This window comes from Tubulanus polymorphus, chromosome 1 (assembly GCF_964204645.1).
Source record: "Tubulanus polymorphus chromosome 1, tnTubPoly1.2, whole genome shotgun sequence".
Taxonomy (NCBI): domain Eukaryota; kingdom Metazoa; phylum Nemertea; class Palaeonemertea; order Tubulaniformes; family Tubulanidae; genus Tubulanus; species Tubulanus polymorphus.
Genome location: NC_134025.1, coordinates 9,698,456 through 9,716,643, shown reverse-complemented (window position 1 = coordinate 9,716,643; position 18,188 = coordinate 9,698,456). Strand labels below are relative to the sequence as shown.

The following is an 18,188-nucleotide window of genomic DNA, read 5'->3' as shown; positions in this document are numbered from 1 at the left end:
AAAGAATTTTTTGCTCAGGCTCAGACCAGTAAAAATACGTCGCCCAAATATGAATTCAACATTTTTTAAATGACGTCAACAATAATAGTTTATTTCCACCATAAAAATAAACCTCTTCAAACAACAATTCTTTCTAAATACATCGGTTAATAACTACTGACTAGAATTTACAGCATAAATACTTTCACCACTACAATATCTATTATCTAAAATACATTTTCTCTAACCAGAAAAACAGCCATTTGACTAATCCGAAATAGATTTATTGAAATTGAGTGTGATTATTACCAGTCATTTCAAAAAGTGAAAATTACAATGATCATGTACCAGTACATTTCAAAATAAATAACGTTGACCAATAGCCTGTCTAATAATCCTTAGTCTCTAGCCATTTTTCTATTTCTAACGAAACCCAGTAAGATTGTCTGGTATTCAGAATAAATATACCTGAATCTTGTCAAAGGGCAATAGTAAGCTGTGGTGAAACTACCCTTCAAGCAACGAAAATTCTCCAGTAAACATTTATGGCCGTTCCGCTGCCAAAATGCATTTTATCTTGTGACACGATAGCACCAACTGATACAAATAAATATAGCTTTATGATAAACAAAAAATCTGATTAAAGCAAAAAAATAAATCATGATTATACCATAGACTATTATAACCCTATAACCAAAAAAACGTTACAAAAACCTACGCATCCCCATAATAATACACAACATTGGTAGATCCAGAGCATTGAAGCCTGAAAGCATCGAGATAAGATAGTTCCAGAAACGATGGCAACATCTTACTTCAAAAATTTTGCTTTTGTTATTCCTGCTTTTTCAATTACGGTAATCATAAACGAACAAAATCATAATACCAGAGACTGGATTCTAAGAAGCTGTGTGATGGGAGGGCATCTTTTCAGGAAAGGCCAACGGTATTTCAGAGCTTAACTCCTTTTTTTAGTCGAGCTAAGAACATAATGCATATCTTTAGAGATTTTCCAACATCTATTTTCTTATAATACAGTACTATAAATGCCCAGCCCCGATGCAGTTCTAACCTGGATTTGTCTGCCCTTTATTACCGAATTATCCTATGTTCCCTTCCCCGATAAATATAACACCAATACTGACTAGTCAAATAATACAGCTCTATCAAGCTAACATCTGTAAATACTGAAATAAATATGACTTAACATCTATTAAGCAATTGATAAATACATCAAATCCAAAAATGCATCGACGTATGTTGGATTCATCTTAATTTCTAAACTTGCAGCATGATGAAGAACATCGCCTGGTGGATTTACTAGAAGCCTACAGTTCAATTTGAACATTATTCAAATGATTTTGCATGTAAACATCATTAAATCAAAGATACTCCCCGTTATTGGACTAAATGTAGGGTGCTTCCATTTATGTCAGAGCACTTTCCTGACATCATTTGCTAATTCTTGATATATGGTGGGATGAAAAACAAATACCTGATAAAGATATTAATTCAGTGTTCAATTCTTGAGATTTCTTCCTTTGAGTATAAGAACAAATGCGTACTAACAAAACAAAATCTAAGGCTGGTGCTATTCATACATTCAGATTAAACCTAAAAATGCTCTCCATCAAATAATAAGAAATTTTTCCCCAAGGAAATATGATCCTAGCCTAGTAAAGGATGTAATGCAATAGATCAATAAATTCTTAAACAGCCCAATAATCATTTATAGAAATTGCAAGTACTAAAATCCACACTTGTGGGTCAATGTTTAGACAATGCCAAATCAGACTGCTCTTAATTGGCACATTTAAGTTAGCACAATGAATATGAATATTGAACTAAAACCAAATTTGCAGTCTAGTGAGACTCCCTAAAATATGAGTTAAGTTCGGCAAATCGTGATATGGATAAAAACCAAACATTACTCAGATCTTCATCTTCGGTTTATAATAATTAAAGTATGATAGCAATAATTCACGGCTCTCATTTGAGCTCAGCATTTTAGCTTACAGGCTTAAACTTTAAGTAGCGTCCATTACTATGTAATCCTTCAGGTACACGGACAACTTCAAACTGTTATCTTTCAGATTTTGCACGTACGGCAACGCGAGCCTTTTGCGTATTTCGATTCGTGCGAGCTGCTTCAAACTGTAACCGTGTATCATCAGATTGCGTAGCCAGGTAATGAGTGGATTCTTGTAGCCGTCCGTCAAATCGCCCGACGATAGAAATCTCAAATCCGAATCGGATGGCAGATAACCGATCAACGCGAGCGTTTTGTACAACTTGCATAACGGTTTCCAACAGTGACGGAACGCGCGGTCCTGTTCTTGCAAACTCAGGTAGCACTCGAACAACAGCTTGTACAAGCTGTCGCCGTTGAGGCCGTGCGAGTACGCGCTGCCATTTTTAATCAAATCGGTCATAACAACGATGCAGTTTTTGAGCATGTAGACCTTGCGCGCCGGGTCGACTATCAGATCTTCTAAGGCACGAATTTGATTGAGGACGATCGCGTACGGCGTATCGCCGGAGCAGTTGCTCGTCGAAACGACTGCTCCGGCGGCGAGTAACTCCTCCACGATGTGAACTCCGTGATCGATGCATTTCTCGCGTAGGCTTGACGCGCCGCTCGAAAAGCACGCGTTTATCATCTTGCACGCGATCAGCAAAGCCGTATTGCCGAGTTCGGACGTAATTTGAAGGTTGGCGCCTTTGTTTATAAGTACCTGGACAACGTTTAGGTGATTCTCGCGGCAGGCTTTCATCAGCGCCGTGTTGCGATTGTACAAATCGTAGATTTCGTGGTCGTCGGTGCCGTGACCGCGAATCGGGAAATTTGTATCCCACGCGAGGTTCAAAGGAGGTAGCCCGGTGCCCGATTGATGGTTTATATTCGCGCCGTGCTCGACGAGCAGTTTCACGAGGTCGTCGTAGCCTTTTTCGCTGGCGATCAATAACGGCGTGTGATTCGTCGAGTCGGGCAGGTTTACGTTCGCGCCGCTCGATATGAGTAAATGAACGAAAAGTTGATTGCCTTTCAGACACGCGAGCATCAATGGCGTAAAACTACCGCTGTATTGGCCGTTTACAGCAGCGCCGTTACGCAGTAGATACTGCACCATGTCAGTGAGCGATTCACTAATCGCGATCATCAAAGCAGTCGCCTTACCGCATGGACGTACGCAGTCGATTTCGCAACCATATTCCAACAGCTGCTCCACCTGCAGAAAAAAGGTTGAACTATGTATAATACAGTTGAACGCACAGTCGGGACCATCATTTTGTCAATGACTTATCCAAATAATGCCTTACACTTAGCAAATTGAATCAGAAATGCAAACTTGGATTAAAAAATAGAAACGATTCAATACAATGACTTAGTCAATCATGTTTTTTTATTTTCTACACTTTTCCGTAATTATCTAGCAATCAAGGCATTGAGAAACTACCAAGCTTTGAGTAGCCTAAGGAATGATTTCGACTCCCAATGCCTGTGGCCAAAAAAGGTATCGGCCTGAATAAAGGGCATTTTATTATTCAAGGTGCTTCAGACGAGGGGCCCTGCATTGTCATCTCACAGAAAATTTGCAAAAGGAACTATCTTCAGCACTTCAGCAAAACTTCATCAAAACAGATTTTTATGCAATGGACTCATGGAGAAAACTTAAGGTTCTTTTCCCACTAAGACATTGCAGCTTTTGTGCATACCCCTAATCGACCCCCTTATACTCACTAAATTGAAATCGTTATTTTTAACAGCTCTGTGAAAGTCATCGATCATGTCGTCCGTAGACCGCCACGATCCAAACTTGAATCCGGATCCGCTAGCTCGCTGCACAGATCCATTATCGCGTCTGGCGTCGGACTGGTGAATGGCGCGACCAACGGCTCTTCTTAACGAAAACATGAATGACATTATTTGCTGTGACGTTTAATGAGAGAAATACTTCAGCTCAGTAGCGTAGTCTGAAATTGAAAATGAATTGAAATCATCTTTGGATGGACAAGAGAAGAGTAAGAAGACAAAACTGACAGTCAATCATTAGGAAGTCATCATGATTGAAGAAATCAAATGGATTGGAAACAAATAATTTTGGAAAGGATGCAGGCCTTGGATCTTTTTCTGACGAGCCCCTATTTTTGCACAATGATGGTGAGCCAGTTTAAAGTACTAGAAATATTAAATCAAAGCGAGAACCGTTTAATCGTGAATACCTTCATCATTCCCCATCTTCATTCAGTACTGTCATCACAAACCAGCTATCATTGTTAGTTCGAACAAAACCCGAGTGGTGGCGCTTATCGTACATTAGAGGGTGGCTCCGAGCATATGCAATTGTGTATAATTGGGACTGCGTAGGCCTAGGTAAATTCGTTTTGAAAGAGCCGTCTTTCCACATTTATGTTCCCGAAATTGAAATGGTCACTGTCACACACGTGCGGACAGCGTTTATCCTGTCCTTTGACGAATGGTATTATTTAGTAGCCTCTGGTGTGGGCGAATGGTGTGTAATTAGTCAGGGGCAGATCCAGGGGGATGGGTACTAGGGTAGACAGTATTGGAAGGAAATTGAATGAAGGGCAAGAGAAGTCCTTGGGGGGGGTCTAGGGGCCCACCCCTAGAAAATTTTGAAAATATGGTACCATTTAAAGGCTTTGAGAGGGCTTCTAGAGACTATCAGAGCAATCCAGAATAAATGAATCCGAGACAAGATTTCAACAGATGGGGATAAAAATGAAGCTGGCGAACCCATGAAAGAATGGTTGTCGCCAACTTCAAGATCAACAATGAATTTCTCAGAAGGCACCCATGAAAAACACTGGCATTGTTTTTTATATTTTCCCTAGTGCCCCTATGATCTTTGAAAGTGCCCCTTAACAATCATACAGAATACGGCTAAGTGCCCCTTCATTGTTAACAATCGGCAAAAATTGCCTCGTCTTCACATTTATCCGTATGTCGTGTGCCAAACCAAAAGTGCCCCTAAAATTTTAAAAATTAGGCAAAAAAGTTCCTTTTTCTTCAGCATTCACCACAAATTAAAGCCTGAGCGTGCCCCTTGAAAAGGCAAAGTGCCCTTTTCTTCAACATTCTCCTTGTATAGTGCCCTCTTCTTAAGTACGAGTGCCCCTTTAGCCCTCCCTGAAAAGGCAAGGACAAGGTGCCCTCATCTAAAGCATGAGTGCCCCTTGAAAAAGGAATGTGCCCTTTATAATTTATCATGATTAGAGGCCTAATATCAAATATGATTATCTCTCCTCACTTTCTCAGCAGCAGTATTTACCAATTAATCTTATGATTATGCCCGGATTCCGGACACAGAATTAGCGGTTGCTGAAATAATGCCGTCAAAAATATTGCCAGTGAAATTTCGAAGGGCACTTAAAATCGGATAAAAAAGCGGATCCATTCCATAGGCCAACAAGGGCATTTTTGAGACCAGAAAGAAATGCCAGAAAAGGGCATATAGCGATTACTACACACACTGTGGCTGTGTTAAAAAGCAGGGCAAAAAAGTGCCAAGCGAGTGTCAGGCCAGCCAACCCTGCCCGGCCCAGGGGGATCTGGAAAATTTCAGTGGTCCTGGCAGTGAACCAGTGTGATTGCAACAGGCATTTGGATCTTGGTGCTCAAGCGCGGATCCAGGAATCTTTCCAGGAGGGGGTTCAAAAGAATGTTAATGTTAAACCACCGACTAAATTCTCTGATAGGGGGCCTATACGACATATTGTTTGGCCAAACATAAGATGATATAGGCCTAGTACTGATTATGTAGTATTATGTTAGCCCGCATTGTGTTGAGTAAGCTTACTTACATTCCTTCAAGAGAATGATTAAAAAATTTTTTGGTAGCAGGGGGTTCACGAACCCTGAAACCCCCCTCTGGATCCACGCCTGATGTTGCGGCATAGAAATATAAAGCAAAAATTGCCATTTCCAAGGAAGGGCATCGAAAATTGTGGCAAGAGCACAACCCTTGCCTTGTTGGATGGGCGGAGACTGAGTCTGAGATGGTGAGATGCTTGGCATTTTCTTAACCATCCTGTACTGACGAGTTCAGACTATGAGCACTCCTGCTCTTTTGCACATGATGGCAATGAGGCGAGTTGCTTGCCTAATTGATAGTCCAAAATCCAAATTTAAAAGGCCATTGTCATTGGAAATAGCGAATAAAGCTTTTGGATATAGGCCTAAAGGGTTTTGCTTCTGCCAATTTTTAAAATCTCCAGTGGCTCCCCTTTACATTCTAAGTGCACAAGAAAAAATGCTCAATAATTTGAATATTAATTCAATATATAATGATTTAAAAAGAAAATGCAAAAGGTTCTTCCTCAAGACTTTTAAGGTGTTTCATTAATTTTTTTGAAGGTGCTTTGTCAAAAAGTGACTTCGTTAGAAATAAGATCCTGAAAATTACACAGTCAAGTGAAGAAAGGCACAACTTGGTCTAAAGTTCTGGAGTAGTCACTGCCAGAACTGAATGCCCTGGTCAAATAGATTTTGGTTAGACCTTCAGATCTTGCTCCTCAATCCAGCCCTCGGGTCCACCCATGCAAGGGTCCCTCTGGGTTAGTTGAGTGATGACCTATTATTGTACCGGTTTACAGTTTGTAAAAATGCCTATTTATATACCACCACTTTATGGTTAATGCCATTTTTGGCATATTTACTAATTCACTTTCTATCAAAAATCTCAAATGCCCTGTTTTCGTATTTGCTTAATCCAATATGAACATGAGATCAAGACGCTATTAATTGTATTGTACTATCAGTTTGTTTGCCCATTTGGATTGTTTAAATATCGGAGTGTATTCGCGTAATGACTAGTGTTCGAATCTCATATTTCACTTATTGAAATGAATTGACTACTGTCTTGTGTATATACATTACAATATATATCATTCCTCCAGAGGTGCTGTGACGAAAAAATACAACAGGCTACTTGACCAAACGCTCCGTAAGAAAGGCATCGTCAGATGTGCTGGTAAGTGGAATGCAAAATACTGGTCCAATTTACCTAATTAAGGGGTATTATCATTGATAATGAAAAATTATGAAGATTGATATTATAATTGTTTGAAAAATGTAAAAACTTCTGTGAAAAATCATTAGAATAATAAATATGTGTGAAAAGTTCAAGAAAATTCATGTCTAGAAATATTCTGATCCCCTTTTTATTGATCTCAGAATTTATGCACAAGCTGCATAAATGTTTAAGAAATTTTGTTCTAATCTGTTCCAGATTATGATCAGTAGCCACTATTATGTAATTGTACATTGACTCACGTGAAATGAATGTACGGTGAAAAATATGGAAATATGTGGAAAATGTGAAATTCCAGAAATCAATCTGACCCTTGTGAATTGTTCCGTAGTTATGAGTTAGACTTGAATCTTAGAGACCATTGATGGTGATTGATAGTGAACATATTTTCCTGCTTAAGCAGTGCTAGATCCAGAGTTTCGAACCCCCTCCCCCTCTTCTGGGCAAGTGACTTTTGAAAATATAGGCTTCTTTTAATCCCCTGTACTGATCTGATCTAATACGCGCTAAAGTTGCATAAAAATTACCTACGGTAAATTTTTAAAATGCAGTACCCATCCCCCCTGATTACAAAAGGACCCTTTTCATATAAGGCGAACCTTCCAGCCAGGATCTGCCCCCGATTAGAGTTGTTGGGCTTGTTGCTAGGTAGGCCTATATTCTTAGGAAATGATAACTGAAGAAAAGCACCTGTAAAAATGTCCAAAATATTGAAACATTTGATAAACATTGATTTATTGTATTATAAGGAAAACAATGTAAACAATTTATAACTTAATGGAAAAATATACATTCAAATCATGAATAGGCAACTTTTTTAAATGCACGCAATACCAGTCATGGTTATTTTTCCTGTATCCACAGACCCACTTGTTCCTTGATTAACCTTGCTCTTGACAGCGATTTGTCGCTGTGATTGTATGTAACAGATTTAATGATATTCATCACAGTCGAACCCCTGCGTGTCGGTTATTAATATCGTTGATCGACAAGTCGTGTAAATGAGCAGTTATATTTTGAAAGATCAATGAAAGGTAATATTATCATAACTGCATTCATCGCGATGATGTGAGTGAGTGTGTATCGATTCATTTGATATGTGTGCTGCTCTCAATAAAAACTAGCAAGACGCAACGAGAAACCATTCCATCAAGCGTTCGCTCATTTGCTCGCGAACCGGTTTGACAATGGATGCTGTTGAAAGCGCGTGAACTCTCTTATTAACTGCGGTGTTTCTATGTCGCTTATTGATGCCGGTGCCGTCGTAAAAATACGGCTTACACCGACAGATGGGATGTACTTGTTACGCTAATCGCTAATTGGAACGAAGGTAGCATTCATCACGTTGTTTATTGAAGTGAGCTATAATTCGATTATTTGTGGATATTATCCGTGTCATCTATCGATTATCATGAGTTTTGTATAGGACGGATTTTAACCATTTTATCGAGCAATAAACATCCCCTAGTTTGCTCTGAATAATGCCGATCAGTTATTTCTGAACTGCGGGTGTTCATTGTAATGTCTCGGCTTTATGTATAGCTGCATCGTGTCAATATCAGGTTACGAGTGATGATATGCGGATGCTGCTAGGTTAGTGATTGATTTTATGTCGATCAACGGCAGTTGAAATAGGTCGAGATCTATTCGACTTCTTTGATTCTGTATCATTATCGTTGTATTTTTTAATACTGGTGTAATACAATGTTAAGCAATGTAGGATAGCGCGAACATTTTCTAATTCAGCGGGAATTAATTCAGTTTATTTATATGAATTTATCAGACGACGAAGAGAAATTGAAGAAAAGTTATTACAGTTCAGTGGGTTTATTAATAGGTATCCAGACAACACGTTTATGGCGTCATATGTTGAAGGCCTTCTTTTTCTGTATGGTAGAAACATGTCATGGGAAGGAAACGTTTCGTTGCCATGGTTACCTCGCGATCCGCTTCCAGGAAACTGAATTTTAGCGATATATATGATAATATGCGATTAAGGTTATAGAAACCCGTGTATTTTTGTTTTTTTGTAGAATCGACAATTGAAAACTAGAATCGAGTCTCGCGAGGATGAAACGAAATTTGCGCAGTCCGGCTCTTGCGAGTCCGTCTTCCGACGTGGAAGGCGCTGCATCGCCGAGGTCGATTACACCAGCCGGGTCGTATCGGTCACTTACAGCAAGTCCGCAGCTATTGAGGGCGTGCAGCCCAATACAGCTACCCAGATCTAACAGCCCTCTACCTCCAGTATTACAAGACCCGGTGCATATAAGTCGAACCGGGGCCGGTATCGCTGCTGCTATACATAGTCTCGCTGGTGAGTACGTTCGAACATCATGTTACCTACGAGGACCACCGGCTTTTCCCAAATGACATGCCTGAATATTTGATGTAAAACTCCATTCTACCATTCCTCATCGAAAAAATAAGCCGGATTATCAGATAAACTAAAATCAGTACTGAAACATAAGGGTTATTATTATTTATTTTATTTGCCATTAGTTCATCTTGATATGCACAATTCGCCTGCCACAATATTTTCGCTGGGTGCTCATTGTTGTAACTACAGAATTGTGAGTAGATTCGCTGAAATTGTTAGCGCAAGATGCATTTTTTATCCAGGTCAAGTATGAGCCAATCGGTTATCCGTGGTATATTATCACAGATGGCTGAATCGATGTACCTGCAGTAATTTTCAAGCGTGATTCAACTGATTGACGTGTAATCAGTTGAATTAAAGCCCAATATCACGGCAGGAAAGGTTTCTGAGGTGTCCGTTCGCATTATTTTATCGTTCGATATGTTGTAAGACATATTTGAATAAGGTTATCCAAACGTTTCAATAAGATATGTCATCTGTGCACAGTGAGATATATAAGAGATCTGCATTCAAGCTGTTTGCATTAGAGCCTTAAGAAGGCATGTCGTATAAGATCATTATCGTTGTCAAATGTAAAAATCATTGAACAACGCGTATGGGTATCACTGTATTTTCTGAATTAGTTGAATTTCGTTGATCGTTTGTCAAATCGTTTGTTTATATATATATATATATATATATATATATATATATATATATATATTATATATATATATATATATATATATATATATATATATATATATTTTGTTTCCTTATGATTAGCATACTTGTTATGTACATTTCCTGCATTCGTTTCTGTACGACCTCTACTTCTACAAGTAAAAAATGGCGGCGCTCCGCTACAATGGTGTGGAAACTAATGTTGATAAAGTGCCAATTTTTCTTTAAAGTGCCAGGGAGCTACGCCGTCTTGTCAATAGCGTTCTATCGATGTGGATTTTAATTGACTGAGACACTTCATTTTTCGCTGATCAACTAAAACCTGTCGGGAAAATTCTATTCCTACCTGGAAACTATGCAGCTTGACTGACAATCATTTCACGTTCAGATATAATGTTTTATGTCCCCAGGGCAAAAATGCTTAGCCTTTAGTTCTATCATTATTATACTGATCGAAGCTACTAAAAAGTGCTGTTATTTGTATGTTTTGTATCATAAATATACTGGTAACTTTACATATGCGTAAAGCTGAAAAATGAAAGTTCTTTTTTAATGTAAAAATCATCCAGATGATTTTTGAAATCTTGAAAGAATTGGAGCATATCCTGGACAATTTGAAGTTGCATTAATGGCCTGGTTAGTACCCTGGTGGTAATTTGCCGAAAATGAAATAATTAGGAGTTCTTTGAATTTCGTTTAAACTGGTGCCAGATTTCTCATAAAAATCCTCTGCTTTACAATTACAGCCCTAGCGCCGCAGTATACATTCAACTTAAAGAATTTATATTTGAACGGTGCGGAGTGAATTATTTAGATTTACCGTTTAGATTAAACTGGTATTTGAATGGCACGTATATTATCTTGGATGTGTAATGTGTACATTTTATAGCACCATTTACCAGCCCATAAATGCAGAAATAAAAGGTTTATTTTAGAATCTTTTTAATTGGCCTCGCGACAGATATTTCAACTCCTAACAGTTATGTCTTCTGATTTGTACTGTGCAGTTTTCGTTCTGATTTTTCGCTATTCTTGCAATATATTTTATGGTCGATCTCGAAGCAATAAAATACACATATATTTTAGGTTATCCGGTATTTTCTGACGTTTTTCATTCAACCAAAATCAATTTTCTTCTCATGGAAATGTTTTTTATACCCATATATCTTTTCATGTTTTTTTTTTACAATATGTTTATATCCGCTGTGACCAAAGGTCAGCGGAGCTGATGGGTTTCAGGGTTCTCCGATGTCGTCCGTTCGTCGAATTTCATTTCAAATCACTAATAGGTCCTATGGTTATTATCAAATCAAGATGATCGCGAAAACCGTTCGCACAAATTTGTGTAAAATCGATATGCAAGATTTATGAGGACTTAAGGAAGAGCGGTCCACGTGTTCCCAGTGCATCCCCTGGGTTTGCCATTGCTTGTGAAACCATATATAGGGGTAAAGTTTTCGTTAAATTTTGAATGAGTATCCGTCAAATCACTTGAGACCCTATCTCTGATTTCAGGGCTAGAGCAACTTTTGATATAAGACCATGCTTACTAAATGCATGGCTATTTCCTTTAAAAGATTTTCATGTTATTTAGCAGAAAATATGTAGTTTTGGTTCGTAGACATATTCAAATATGAAATCATATTTGGCAATAGTGTTCATATTATTTGAGGGGGGCTTTACAAAGATCTTGAGGTTACTTTTTATCAATTCTGACTACTTTACTTACATTATTGACTTATTAAAGTTATATGTATGGGACCGTATTTCATATAATCGAATCATGTGTTTTATGATAACTTTTGGTTAATAGTTGTTCAAGATTGTTTTTCCAGTGTGAAGATTTAGAATTTGGAAGATTGTTTTTATGGCCCACTTCAAACTTTGTACCTTGTCACTCTCAGGTCATTTGGTGCATTACTCTAGGATTCTCTACTTATATATTTTGTTATTGATCTCACATTCTTGTTTTCCTCATTGAATTTAAGTTCGAACTAATTACGCCTTCTCTAAAAGAGTTCAATTATCTGTTGATGGGAAACAATTATTTTTCATAGCAATATCGTCAAAAACACTTGATATTCAATGATATCATGATTACATAATTTTAAACGTTTTTTTCTAAATCGATAATATAGTGTTGATAAAATTGAAATGGGACGCGTGAAAATTCGCAAATTTTCTATAATAAAATTTGAGTTTTCGAATTACTGAACGTTTATTTGTTTAGTTGTTTACACGTGTAAAAGCCTTGAAGAGGTGGTAGTACGGTAAAGTTAAGGTATACGCAAACACATAACCGATAGGTTATTCGTCGCTTACGGTAGTTAGTTATTTAGCTTTCGCGACATTTTAATCAGATTCCACACCCGGTGAAACAATCGACCTTAATTCACGCGTGTCCCTTTAGCTTACAATTAATCTTTGCAGCAAAATTAAATTTATGATTAGAGCGTGAGTGAGTAGTAGCGTTCGTTCGTCACAGTTGAATACTCGCGTGGAACAATTATACCTGTAGCTGCCTGTCAGTGTCGTATTATTATTAATAGTACTGTAGTAGTGACGGTCTGATTGCCCAGGCTTGCAGCAGTGTGTGACAAGGACTATTCCTGTGAAACATCTCTCTCTCATTGGATGAAGTTTCTGAATGCATTTAACACCCGAAGCAACATCATCAACAACTCAGGAGATACACGTTTTTTTTTACGCATTAGCTAGCCGACGACAACGCAACGAATTTAGAAATTCGATATAAGTGAAAAGATAATCGGATAAAGTGTTTTAGTTTTGTGTTGAAGAGAATTTTATACCCCGTTCAAATATGCGTAAATCGAGTAGCGGATCAGACGGAGGCAGCGTGTACCTTAAAATACAAGAGAAAAAAGGTAAAGATATGAAGATTTTTCTCTAGAATTTATTAGATAGACCGTATGGCTTTTATGTAGAAAAATGTTATGAGGAATTTTGCCTTTTTTATTACGACAAATTTGAAGCAATGATGTTGACATAATAATGAATCATTTTCAATTGAAAAATGCAATACGGATGATAACTACTGAAATTTGTATTCAACGTCTAGACGTTTGTTAACTGCTTCCTACGCGCACGAGATGTTTGTAAGACAGTATGTTATTCGGCCATGTAATCTTAAATATCGAAGTGTCAATTCTGTGCATTTTAGAAATTGATGAATTTCGTCACAAATACTGGTCATTAACACTGCTGAATTCAGTGTATCTAGCTTTATGGTGTAGTTAACAGCGTGCGGGTTATTGGATTTAATTTTCATGATTGCTATTGATGCGTAGCAGCAGTCGTCTCTAGTGTTGCCATACTTGGAACAGTTTTAACTGGGTGATGAATAATGAAGTTTGATCTGCCACACGCAAACTACTTGTATCAATCATATTACGGGTACTTGTTTTTATTACCGACGCATGATATTGCATATATTTTTGCAGGTTTTTTCCTTTAGCATCCGTGATCGATCCTTTATCGATTGAATCCCGTAGAATAAACATTTTCAAATTTCCTTATTTAATGAATCGCGACCGTGTTTTTATTATGAAAAGGTGTGCTGATGATAGTTCAGGGAAAATGATTTCTGTACGTATCGATTCATTCATTATGAACAGTTAACCTTGCATCTGGTTCCAGGGTCAAGAGAATTTGTTGTTATTACGGTCGATGTCTTCTGTTTGGATGAAATTTGGATTTGTGACTTATCTTAAATTTTATGGGATGTTTCACATGAGAATGATTAGATAATAATATATATATAATATATATTTATTTGCCAATATATGTACAAGATTTTTATGAATGTTGCTTTAATGTACACTGCCCTGCACAATTGAAAGGATATCTCCAAGCCTAAAGGCTGTACTAAAAAAGGGGGAATGCCCTAGATATGAAAAATAAACAAAAAACAAATAGTGTACAAAAACAAAATAGCGATATAGTGATAATAAAGATAATAATAATATAATTATAATGATAGGGAAAATTACAATAAAATGACGACCCTAAATGATAATATGATCATCGATCTTCGATGACTTGTCATAATTTTGTTCTAGGTGTTTGACTCAGTTTATAGGTTAGTTCTGAAGATAAGAAATAGTTAAGGCACAATTATGATTGGTCTTTAAACTTATTTATGAAAGTGTTCCTGATTTTCTGATTTTTAATTTGAGTATATCTGAGAACTGAGGACGATTATATAAACTATTCGAAAAGATTTGAATTATCTTATAAATAGGTTTGTAGAAAACTTTCCAATGTAGAACTGAAATATTAAACTCTTGTAACGTAGAGATTTTGTGGGGGCAAAGTTTGTGTTTAAGAAATTACAAAACCACGAATTACGTGGATAAATCACTGCGTGGATCATAATTGAATTAATAACAAGCCCACGCAAAAAGTTAATTCAAAGTTCATTGATGAATTAACGGCTGCCTAATGCAATCCTTTATACGCAAAATGGTGTGAAACTTTACACATAAAGGCGCAAAGACCCGAGACCTTCTGGTCGCAGAACGCCCCCTGCGGCTTACGGTCACAATCGAACGCGATCGACTGCAGGGATCGGCATTTAAGTAGCTTAAAACTTGTCTATGACGTGAAAATGTTTAATGTTCGTCTGTCAATTCTATTCATATAGCTGTATGTTTAATACATTGTTCGTTAGTGTAAGTGGAAAGAGAATTGGCACTTCCGTGACAGGTAGTCGTTTTCTCATACTTAACACGCGGACGAATATATATATAGACATATAACAGTCCCCTATTGGTCGTTGCCAGAGGATACGCTGTGTAACAAGTCACCGCAACGCAAACTTTTCTACATAACCGTCGATATTTATGTGACGTTTTACCGATAAACTCTTTTTTCGCCTATTGTTATCGCGATCCTGTAACCGTTTTTTCCGATGTCGGTTAATCAAATATTCCTAAGAACGATCGAAATTATGTAAACCGGATTCAGAAACGTTCCCCTCCCATAATGTTGAAGTCAATCAAGAATGTCAGACAGGCAGCTTACCGCAATATACCTTAAATATTTGATATTATGAAGTAGCTCAATATTAGTTAGTCAGATTATCTAACAGTAGACAATATATTTTACTTATTTTAGCGGACTTGATCAAGAAAAAAACGTTACTATGAATCTGGAATTATTATCATTTTTTTCCACTTGCTCTTTAAGGCAACTTGAAAAGAAACGTTATAACTGTGTTTCTTAAAAAGTTCAAAAGTTCTTGAATTGATCGAAAGGTTTTTGGTGATAATGGAAAAAAACAACGGTGAACTTTCGCACCTAAGTTAAGATATTCTGGAAGTTTCTACCTTTCATACTGTTAGATAGTGGCGCCGCAGTGAACATTCGTAGAACTAGAATAGAAAATCGTTATTAATTCAGTTCGGGAGATTCAGAAATATTTCGAATGAATGAACTGGTTTTATAGTTTACATGAAAATGTCTCATAAATCGTATCAAGAATGCATATAATTTTGATTCTCGTGGGACTTTTACAGGCGATACTGTTCTAGTTTATTTCTTTTCAAGTACCTGCCGTAATTAGTTGAAATATGAATTTCGTGATTTTTTTTTTACAAATTTCTCCATTTATGTTAGCGGAAGTGTTCGGCTATATCCGTATAACTGATTTTTAAAATCTTAAAATTAAGAATAGGATCAGCATTAGATTTATAACAGTTAGAATTGGTTTGAGGGTTATAAGTAGTTAAAACCTTTAAATATGTACATAATGATATACACTTAGAATGTAGTCTCTCTATATATTGATGTTTCCTGAATTTTAAGCCGTACAAAACGTTTTTGAAAAAAGCTGTTTATATGTTTCAATTCTGTTTAACACTTTATTCTGGGCTTATTGTATTTTGAAGTTCATCATAGATATATCAATAGTTCTTAATCTTGACGGAAGGTGGTTTTAGAGGAATTTTCGTTTGGAATTCTGCCAGAGGTCTATTTCATTTTTCAATCGCGCAATTTCAGTTATGTTAATTCGACTTCTCCTGTCCGACATTATAATCCGCGCTGAATGGAAGAGTGCCACTACCCCCAAAGCAATTATTAGTCAAGTTAAATCAAGTCATATTGTACGAATTCAAAGACAAAGTGTTGACATTAACGCTGCTAAAATTTTCTTAATCGAGATAGCATGGATTGACTAATAAAAATTTTGCAAATTTTTTTATTTCCTAGTTGAAATCATTCGGAAGTCTTAGATTTGTTAAAGATATGCTAAACAACCTATGCATAGTTTTTCTTCTCTTAGTTATCATTTTTCTTGTGTTAGATTAGGTTATAAGCCATCCTCCCCTGGCAACGATTAGAACCTGATGACATCCCTAGACTCAGCCATGGCGCAAAGCCCTGCCACACTAGACCAGGTGCGCAAGTTTGCCACAAGAAACTGCCGCGCACTCGGGCTAGTGTGGCAGGGTTTCGTGCCGTGGCTCAGTCTCGATGCCATCAGGTTCGAATCTTCGCTGTTGGAGGATGGTTCTAAGCCTGTTTAAGACTTGATACACTGTTTTATTCTCTTCAAATCAGAGAAGATCAGCTCATTTGTAACTGTTGTAGTGTGATAAAACTAATCAATTTGCCATGGTTCTCTTTAGAAAATTCCTGTCATTCACTTGGTTTATATATCATTGTACTGAAATTTAAATCGCGAAGTAGTAACGCTATTGAAATGATATGGCATTTGTTCAGTGGTCACGAATTCGGCTTCGCTGACTTCGTTTGATCTTAAAGCCGATCTTTTCAGTATCAAGTACTGACCATGACTCGTTAAAAAAGGCCAATTTATCATCGAATGCATTTTTATTACATGTACCGTTAGGGGGGTGTCGTTACGGTGTCAATGCAGTAGGTTCCAAACCTAATAATACGCGTCAGAAAATTTCTCCCAAACTAATTTGAATAAGTTCATTTCGCATTGTTTGTGCTTAAACATTATCTTTACAGTGCTAGAAATGTATTTATTTAGCGCTTGATATTTAAGTATATATAGCTAATACGTATATGTGAGTGTTGCGCTGTCCTCGGCGCGGTTTAATTTCAATTTCGGAATTTAGATAACGTTTATCGCGGAGAAGTGTCGTCACTAGGTCCCGAGCAAAATTTTGCGATTTAGTGCAATGACAAGTATCAGTGAACCGTCTATCGTTTAGTTTTTTTACCGCGTACGCACATGAGATGTCGCGAGTTCGAAGCGTCAGCCTCGAAAAAGAAGACATCTTGCAGGCTTCGCAGGTAGTCGATGATAAACGGCAAACGTACAAAGGTAAGATCTAGAATTGAGTTGTATATAGTGTATATAGATGGAGCCGATGAAAACCTCGTGGGCGGTGTAATAATGTGCCGCATTTATTGTTCAGAAGATGTGGCATAATAAGATAAAAACCCGCTATGTACGAATTAAGAGAACTTTAAAATCGAGAATTTGTTTTATAAAAAAAATCTAAAAGACACGACGTTTGATCTCACACTAGAGATCATCGTCAGATGTGGCATAAGTTTCGACCGAACAACTTAGTTACAATATGTTGACTAGGGTTTAACTTGTCATCCAATGTTATTACATTGAAATACTGGTTAAAGGCGTCAGGTATGTGCCGAGTTTTTTATCTTAAAATAGGAATTGTCCCTGTTATTTATTTGGTTGGTAAATTTCGTTTCATTTTTTGATTGAGTGTCCCTTACAGACCCACCACACCTGCCGGGAGCGAAACAAGGGCCATTTTGATGTCTGTTCCATATGAGTGTTGTGTTTTTGTGCTCAATCTTATCTTCGAACATTATTATGTGAACATTACACTTATCGCTAGCGTATGGAAATATTTCCGTGGTTTGACAACTATAAACCAAAATTTCTATTTATGTTTGTTTTACGTTTTGAAGTTTTAAACTTTGGTCAGTAAGCAATCGCCTGTCTTCTTATCAAGGCTTTGGCATATTGGACAATTTTTCAGGGGTTGAAAACAACCAAAATTTCCAATAAGCCTTTTTATAGTTTCCAGGCGCCATTTTTTTGGGTACCCACCGGGTCCGCATTGTTGAATTTTTTGTCCCTATTT

At 37.2% G+C, this 18,188-nt stretch overlaps 2 protein-coding genes across 7 annotated transcripts in view; one reads left to right on the top strand and one right to left on the bottom strand.

Moving 5' to 3' along the window:
- Positions 1-102: 102 nt before the first annotated feature.
- LOC141901020 (uncharacterized) lies at positions 103-4,254 on the bottom strand. The gene is made up of 3 exons (XM_074788118.1): positions 4,204-4,254; positions 3,722-3,954; positions 103-3,209 (listed from the first exon to the last, which is right to left on the bottom strand). Exons 2-3 carry the CDS (start codon positions 3,902-3,904, stop codon positions 2,007-2,009), a joined length of 1,386 nt encoding a protein of 461 aa, XP_074644219.1. The 5' UTR covers positions 3,905-3,954; positions 4,204-4,254; the 3' UTR covers positions 103-2,006.
- A 13,021-nt stretch (positions 4,255-17,275) lies between these two features.
- The window catches only part of LOC141904289 (muscle-specific protein 300 kDa-like), a 61,525-nt gene continuing 60,612 nt past the window's right edge, over positions 17,276-18,188 (top strand). For all 6 annotated transcript variants that reach the window (XM_074792906.1, XM_074792912.1, XM_074792892.1 and 3 more), the window contains exon 1: positions 17,276-17,395. In XM_074792906.1, the coding sequence (XP_074649007.1) occupies positions 17,308-17,395 (88 nt within the window). In that variant the 5' untranslated portion in view covers positions 17,276-17,307. The remainder of the gene's footprint in view (positions 17,396-18,188) is intronic.

What these genes read in the sequence shown, in the direction of transcription:
- LOC141901020 (XM_074788118.1), bottom strand. Translation starts at nt 3,904, where the DNA reads ATGTCATTCATGTTTTCGTTAAGAAGAGCCGTTGGTCGCGCCATTCAC. An exon ending in AAAATAACGATTTCAATTTA is followed by an intron (nt 3,210 to 3,721) that starts GTGAGTATAAGG and finishes TTTTTTCTGCAG; the next exon opens with GTGGAGCAGCTGTTGGAATA.